Consider the following 8,206-nt stretch of genomic DNA (forward strand, 5'->3'; position numbering starts at 1 on the left):
AGGTTAGTGATGTTGGACTGCTATTACTGCCCTCTGAGCTTTATAGGCTTCAACTGATCTATATTAGAAAGTCAGGCTGACGACACTTTTTAAGGCCTAAACAATGGAGCGATAACAATCAAATTAGATGGCAACGCTTTGATTTATTGCTGTTACTATTGTGGAATGGGTGTGTGTGTATGTGTGACTTTATGTCTAAAGTGAGGAAGCAAATTAAACTTAATTGAATCATCTGCAGGGTGCCACTCTTGACAGGTGGGATGCTGTAAAGTTGTTGTTGCTGAGGGAACGACAGCTACAACTTTGATCTAATGGGAACAAGTGTTCCGTAAACTGTTACCTGCTGGTAGATGTCAAAGAAAATCATCCATCCAGTTTTTATATTGAATCTAAAAACTCTCCCTGTCTGTGTGTTTTTTCTCCAGATCTGAGAGTGCTGAATGCTGAATGTCATTAGCGCCTTCACTGAAATCCGTGCACGCCATTGAGGAGCACATCCCGTCTTATTTTACCTGTCACTTTCCCATCTCTTTGCAAGAGCTAGCATCACTAAGAAGCTCCCCCTGCATACATTTTGACCCCTGGTGCTATGGAGAATCTCAGTGAGCTCCAGAACCCATTGTTGGACAAAAACAGTAAGCACATGGTCAACGGTTATGGGGGTGACTTCCCTAATAACCAGTACCAGGAAAACATTATTAATTACTTTGCCGGTGGAGGAGAGGGAGGAGGAGGGAAGGTGAATAACGGCAACGTAGTGAGCGGGAGTAGTTACAATACCAACGGGAAGATGAAATCTCAGCAGCTTTTGGACGCCACCTCACTGCATCTGGCGGTAGAGGCATTCTACAGGCCCAACTTCATCCTGTACAAGGAGGACAGTGGCAGCATTAAGGCTAAGGAATATAAAAGCGAGTGCTGTGAGACCACATTCACAGAGAAGAAAGCAAAGGAGGCATCCAACACAGCGGGGGCGGACACGCCTGGCACCGAGGATCCCCAGGCGAAGCTGCTGGAGGATGGCGAACACATCAAGATCCAAACCGTTTCCTATGAGGTTGAGGAGGAGGAGTATGTGGAGTATGAGGTAAGAGAGAAAAAGTACAAGTGGAATAAAGGAAGAAGCAAAGAAAGCTTGCATTTGACCAGAATGGATTGTTTTTAAGATCAACGAGATCGGCTGTATTTGTATCATTTTCATAAAATAAAAAAAAAAGTGTTTTGTGTGTAGCACTTACCCTAGCACTTCACAACAGTGTGTAGACCATCAAGGACAAATGAGATCCATGCAGATGAATGGATTTTAGATTAGTGAGAGATTTTAAGGCAGGTCAGGCACATTTCTCTGGCGGTCAGGGAGAAACTTTCGTGATCTCAGTGTTTTCAATGAAAGACTCATATCAGACTGATATATCAATCCATTCAAGGCCTGGGTACCTGAATTGTAGTGTTGTTTGTGCTAAATTAGAGAAAGAGCGAGCATGATGGCATCCCTGCGGTATTTGTACACTTGCACGTATCGTTACATGATTGGGCTCCACGCCTGGATCAGCCTGATGTTTTACTAACCACAAATCCCATTTGATCCACTGACCTTGGCCTCAATTCCCAACTCTAGTAAAGTTCACAGTCAGATAATAATAAATCACCCATGCCTGGCTCACCCAGGGATATTAGGTGCTACAGAACTACAGCATTAGCCACAGAATTTTCACTTTCAACTGGCATGGAAAAGCACTCTAAAGGATTTAGGGGATTGGACAGGCAGAATAGGGGGCTGAGTTTGACCAGTGTCCTGGCTGCAAGACCTAATGGACCGACTGCCACACATGGGCGAGCCTGCTAGAATGAACCTGTATTGCTGTGATAAACATGTAGCTGCTGAAATGCAACGTGTGGTGCAACGTGGTGCGTATAGCTTGGGGATTCTGCAAAGAGAAATGGTCGCTCGCTAACTTCAAGTAAAACATTGCAGATGCAGTGCAAAAAGAGCAAATAGCTTGAAAAAGTGATCAAATAAATATATTTTCGTATTTTTTCACTTGTAAAGATAGGTGGATCCTCACAAAGAAGAGATGAGTTAGAAGCGATTTTATGCACCAACTGGAAGCTCCTCTCATTCAAAGGTTAAGTGAATACATTACCATATTGTTCATATATTTCCACACGCTTCCTGTTCACAAATGAGCAAGCAAATAAAAAATGGCATCGGTGACAAGATGCAAAGAGGAAAATACTCAGTGGAATATTAGGGAGCCTCCTAGCAGTAGACCATAGACACCACAAAGAGCAGTGTGTGTCCGCCAGGCTTCTCACACTCACATTAGTTCGCATTTTAAAGATTTAGCAGTTAACAAAACACAGTACAATATGTATGTGTAATGTAACCTGTTAGCAAGCACAGTAAAAGTTAACTCCCAACCGTGATAGACTATGCGTTATTTACTCTTCCACCATGTTTCTCTTCTAAGGGTTTGTATCTGAGGTATCCTGAGGAGTTTTGTTATGTGTACAAACTCAATACATGTGTATCCTTGAGCTCTTGTAGTTGTGTTGAATGTGTTTCCTTCCTTAGAAAACATTAAGAGAGCTGATCTTCTTAATATTTTAATTAGTACAATATTTACATACTGTACAGCCTATGCGTTGCTGCCACTAACTGCTGATCAGCGGGAAAATGTGAAACGGCACGTCATGCTCATCAGTGCATGATACAAAAAAATAAAACATAAGGACCCACTTGTGAAAACGTAGCTCCATATCACTACTAGTGGTCAAAATCTCCACAGGGTTCCTTCAAAGGCCCAATTACAGTCCGACCACAACTGTTGAAAAGACCAAAATCTCATTAGGAATTGCATTACAAAATATCTGTGTTAGAAAGTCCTGTACAAACCTGTGTAAATAGAACTGCAAGGTACACATCAACTACAGTATGACTCCCAAAGTACATTTTGGCCAGAAACTTTGGAATATAGATTACTAAAATGAATTCCGCAACTACGGTGCCGTGTTTTGTTCTCAACTGTAACGACAAAACCGTTTTTATATCTCCACTACTCTGACTGGCCTCTTCAGCGGTGACCGAGGCTCATGGGTAATGTAGTAGGCCTATTTAGAACTGTCCGAAGAAACAACTTTGAAATAATTAAACCTTGTGACCACAACATAAATCTATGGGATTGTTACATTATCCAGGAGAGTCTTGATTTTTTAAAATTGAGGAAATTGTTTAACCCTTGTGTTGTCTTCACTTTCGGGACCCTCTCGTATCCCTCGGGTCAAATTGACCCGTGACTTATTTGGGGTTTTAAAAACAATTCTTAAATAAAATTTTACTTCACAATCTATTAACAAATATTGTCTTTATCTCCATTTCAAACAATTGAGATAACATATATGTTTAAGGAATGCAATTAGTCTCTACTAACACAATTAAAAGTGTAAGTGGTTCGTTTTTTGTCATAAAGTTGTAATTCAGGTTAAAAATCCACTATGTGATCATTATTATCTTGAAAAAGTGGTCATATCCAGAATAATATTTTGAATTGAGTCAGGAATACATGTTTATCACAGAAAACAAAGGTAAGGCCATTGATTTTCCGGTAGAAAAAATGTAACAAAAAATTTGAAATGGGTGATTTGACCCGAAACCATACAAGGGTTAAAAGAAAAAATGCCACTTTGCAAATCTATTGGTTATGAATTAAATTAAAAGATTGTAATAGCTGTTTGAAATGAATGACGCTTTTCAAAGTGTCAAAGTTCACATAAAGTAAGTGTGAAATTAAGTGTGAATAAATATTATTCAGTAAATGTGAGCGTAATTATTGTTCCTCATGGGTATCGTTTGGTCCCATTGGTTTTAATTTACCGCTGTTGGTTGAATACAAATACTGTTTCTAACTGTACAACATACAGCATATACTATATAGAATGCTGAATGTCCTGTATATCCTAAAACCTCCATTGAACTGAAATTGAATCCAATCTATTTTCTCTTTTAAGGGAGGTACACATGAAAGATTTAGGTAGTGGAGGCTTCTTCTTGAGGAGGTAGGAGTAGGAGTGGGACAAAGGGATGAAACATGGTGCCTTTATGTGCCGGCAATGTTGTGGTATAACCTAAACTTATCAGTTCTTTGTAGTTACACAGTGGTTTTGTGTTTCTTGGTTTTGTTTCTTCAAAAATTCCTCCATCCCCCGGGATGGAGGAATTTTTGCTCTTTTTTCTTAGAAAATTATGGTTGTTTTGATTATGAGTGACAGTGTGGTGGCTTGGTGCAACATTATAAGGCACCAACAGCTTGATAGCAATGATACCTGAGAGGGCAATATTTGCTTCTTTTATAGGTATGGTGGCAGTAAAAACCTCTTTGCTGATCATTATGTCCTTTGCTCATACTTTAAGCATTGTGTTTGGGCTGCTTTTTAGCTGGGTTTCTCCTCAGCCCAAGTATAAGCTTCCAAACAAAAAGGACGTGGCTATGAGACAAGAGTCAATTTTACAAATATGTAGGGATGGGTATCGTTCAAAAACAAATCGGTACCGGTACCAATACCAATTCCAATACCGTGTCTCCAATAGCGGTTTCTAAAAAATATCTTTTTTGATACCATTTTTATAGATAAAAAATTAAACCTTACACATAAGGGCACAGTATTTTTTATTTTTTTATCTCCTACTACGTGAGTTTTTCCTGCATCTCTCTAAGACATTTAATGTTAGAGAGCCAGTCACAACATTATTAGATGTTGGTAGAAGCATACTGCATGCTTATTGGCTCACTGACACTGATGAAATTTACTCTTTGGGTCTTGGATGACGAGGCATTTTTTTGATATTTGATACTTTAGAGGCAATTCGGTCGGAGCTTAAATAGTATTGAACTCCCAGCGCCCAGCCCCACAAATGTACAACCTTTTAAATAAACTGTGAAATTGCTCACAAACTGTTACATGGTGTGACCAGGCCTATAGGGACATCTTTCAGAGATTGGACCGCTGCTCCTTTTTCATACTCCAACTGTCAACTGCTTTTTCAAAGTTTGTTTTTGTTCAAAATCCCTCTCTATCTTCTTTGTGTCTCTTTACATGCAGCTCCTCCTCAGTGAGTCGTATTGATTTAAGAAAGGAATAAGTTAGGTGTGATGCCTTTTGCCCGATTCAGCTCAAAAGTTTTCAGCAAGAAAAGAGTTTAAAAGGTAAAAATTACATTTTTCACCAATTATTTTTGCCCAACTGGATCTGCTTCTTGTACGATGCCTAATCCATAATCATAATCCTGCGATGTGGAGTGATTTTTACTTTTATTTTAAAAGTTTTCATCAGCACTTTTAAAGTAGATGAGACAGAAAGAGTATAGCATTGCCAGGAAGCTGTTTTAACTGTAGCTTTGCTTGAGATTAGCAAACTGTTCTGGCTGCAAACGTCTCTCAAAAGGTCGATACAGCAGCACGTATGTCAATACAGCTCGATATTTAACCCGCTCTATTAGAAGGATTACGGTGATCGGTTATTGTCAACAAGACTTGGCTTGAGGAAGTGACAGAAGGATGTTTAGAGGTACAGGCTGTTATGGAAGAATGTCGCTGCCTACCAGGAGCTGCACAAAAGGGGATCAGTGTAAAATAATAAGCTTTAAATCCTCACCAATTCATAAAAAGGTCTTTAACTTCAGGCGGTACAAGATGTGCATGTTTGTTTTTTATTCTTTAACTTGCAGATATTAAAAGCCTGCTGTTTCTTGAACGTCTTGTTCTTACTTCAGTAATAGCTGCAGAGGGCAAACCTTTTATTCATGCACCAAAAACATTGAATTAGCTGTTCTCAGTGAGATTCTCTGAAAGCGTTTCTACACAATGTATTCTCTTTGTTAAGGACATTTTCCTGCCTTACATCTCCACATAGCATTCCCTTTATTGATTTTAAAGAGACTTCTGGTTGTATATCCTCAAGTTACACCACTTTCTTTTTCCGCCTTTTTCATCGACTTGCATTCATTCTTTTTAAGCACAATGCAGTGGTTCACAACCTGGGGGTTTGCAACCAAAAGGGGGCCGCAAGAGAATTTCTGGGGGTCGCCAGATGGTTGGGGAGAAAAAAAATAGCATAAGATATTCTAGACTGGTTTTTACATTACTGTGTGAGTTTGATACATTTCATGTGTTATAATCAGAGCTCCATTTGTAAATCAGGAGGTTCTAGAACACAGAAAGGAGTCTGAACATAGACTCTATATCGACCGATATATCGGAATATATATAACCAAATATTTCAGCCTTTGACCTCTGCATCTGGTATCATCCTTGAAAATCCCTTATAGATCGGGCTCTATAAACAAATACTGATTTGTTTTAATGCCAGTTTAGTTTAGCAGCTAGACCCTAGCCGTGTCCGATGTATTCCAGGTTCTGTGGAATTTTGATGCATTTGTGACTTTTTCTCTCCCCCTGACCCGCCTTCAGACCAAAATCCAGAAACACGTAACAAAACAAACAGATTTCCCTAACATTAGGTATTTATAGTTATTTATGAGTTCTGACTAAAATAATGTGAAAATAATTTGTTTTATTGTCACAATCGAAAAGAGGAACATCAAAATATATTAAAGTTCTGATGAATAAAATGTTTAAAAATATGAACTTAAGATATGAAACTTGAAGTCCTTTGAACAAAAACCCATTAACAAAAACATAAAAAATCAGTGTTGCCAACAGGGACGTTCTAAAGTGCCCTCTCATAACATAGTTGACCTCTGTTTTTATTTTAGTTTTTAAATATTCATTTATCAGAATCCTTATTTGTCATTATAAATGATTCTAATGAAAGAACATTTAAAAAACAAATTTATAAATGCCGATACCAATAGTTCGGGAAATGCCTAACATTGGCTGATAATATCGGCCTGGCGATATATCGGTCAAGCTCTATTTGTTGTAATTATCAGAACATTTACAAAAATAGTCAAAATCAGCAGGGGAGGCATGTGGAAACAGCATTTTACACCGGTTTGCAGCTCTCTTTCTTATTGTCAAGGGGGGGTGGGGACGTCGGGAACACCAAGCTCATTATTCTGGGGGGGGTCGCGACTCAAAAAGGTTGAGAACCACTGGTCTGCTGAATAGAGGGTCCGTGATGATGAGTACTAGCCCTGCTTAAGTGTAGCAGTTGTGTTCGTCAAAAAACTGTGTCTCAGTGTTGACAGAGAACATTTTGCAAATGACCTGAGGATGTTCAGGGTGTTTTTAGATTTATCTGACATTTTGTGATGTAATTCCACAGTCCTGGCTGAGGGGAGACAGCCTACTGTTGCTCCTTGCTGGGAGGCTCGACCCCTGCGGCTCGGTGACTTATGCCAGGTGGATCTTCTGTATGTCGACACACCTGGCAGAGTAAGTCCGTCTTACAGCAGAGGACACTTCCAGGAAGAATAAGGTGGTTGAACCAGACAAGACGAGACTACCGTCCACAGCAGGCTAGCTGTCAAGTTGTTACATTTTCTGACGACACAGCGCTCACTGGGTTAATCAAAAAATGACGATTATGGCTACTATCAAAATGAGATCAAAGGCTTTGTTTATTATTGCGATACGCATTTCCTGGAACTCAACGTTAAGAAAACGAAAGAATTAGTAATAGATTACAGGAGAAAGAAGATCACAGCTGAGCCAGTGGAAATCAAAGGTGTAGAAATAGAAAGAGTGAACACATACAAGTAATTGGGCTTTGTTTTTAATGAGAGGCCAGCATGGTCTGATCATCATGGTCTGATCATGTTGACTCATTGATGAAAAAATGAAGTCCACGGGTGTACTGTAGGAGGAAGTTGCAGTCTTTTAAGGTGAATATGGATGTGGTGAGAATGTTTTTTATGTCAGTCATATGTAGTGTTCCTACTGTGGGGTGGGATGGGGGGCGAGCTGGGGTAATTGAGAAGGCCAGGGTTGATAGATTGACTAAAAGGGCTGGGAAAATGGTGGGAGAGTTAAATACAGTGGATCAGGTATGTGAGGATCGCCTGGTAAAAATGACACCGAAAATGACAAGGGACCCGGGTCCCCCTCTTCATGGTAATCTGACCGGCAGGGTCATGGAGCGTAGTGATAGGCTAAGGCCTCCTTTGACACGAACTAAGCGGTATGCTCTCTCTTTTATACCTCAGACTATCAGACAGCACAACAAACACTTTAAACATACATTTTTA

The 8,206-nt window shown here is 39.6% G+C and overlaps 1 protein-coding gene across 2 annotated transcripts in view; it reads left to right on the forward strand.

Annotated features, from left to right (window-relative positions):
- The window catches only part of syndig1l (synapse differentiation inducing 1-like), a 42,959-nt gene that overhangs the window by 9,043 nt on the left and 25,710 nt on the right, over nucleotides 1-8,206 (forward strand). For both annotated transcript variants that reach the window (XM_032543379.1, XM_032543380.1), the window contains exon 2: nucleotides 426-1,087. In XM_032543379.1, the coding sequence (XP_032399270.1) occupies nucleotides 590-1,087 (498 nt within the window). In that variant the 5' untranslated portion in view covers nucleotides 426-589. The remainder of the gene's footprint in view (nucleotides 1-425; nucleotides 1,088-8,206) is intronic.

Source organism: Etheostoma spectabile, chromosome 18 (assembly GCF_008692095.1).
Source record: "Etheostoma spectabile isolate EspeVRDwgs_2016 chromosome 18, UIUC_Espe_1.0, whole genome shotgun sequence".
Taxonomy (NCBI): Eukaryota; Metazoa; Chordata; class Actinopteri; order Perciformes; family Percidae; genus Etheostoma; species Etheostoma spectabile.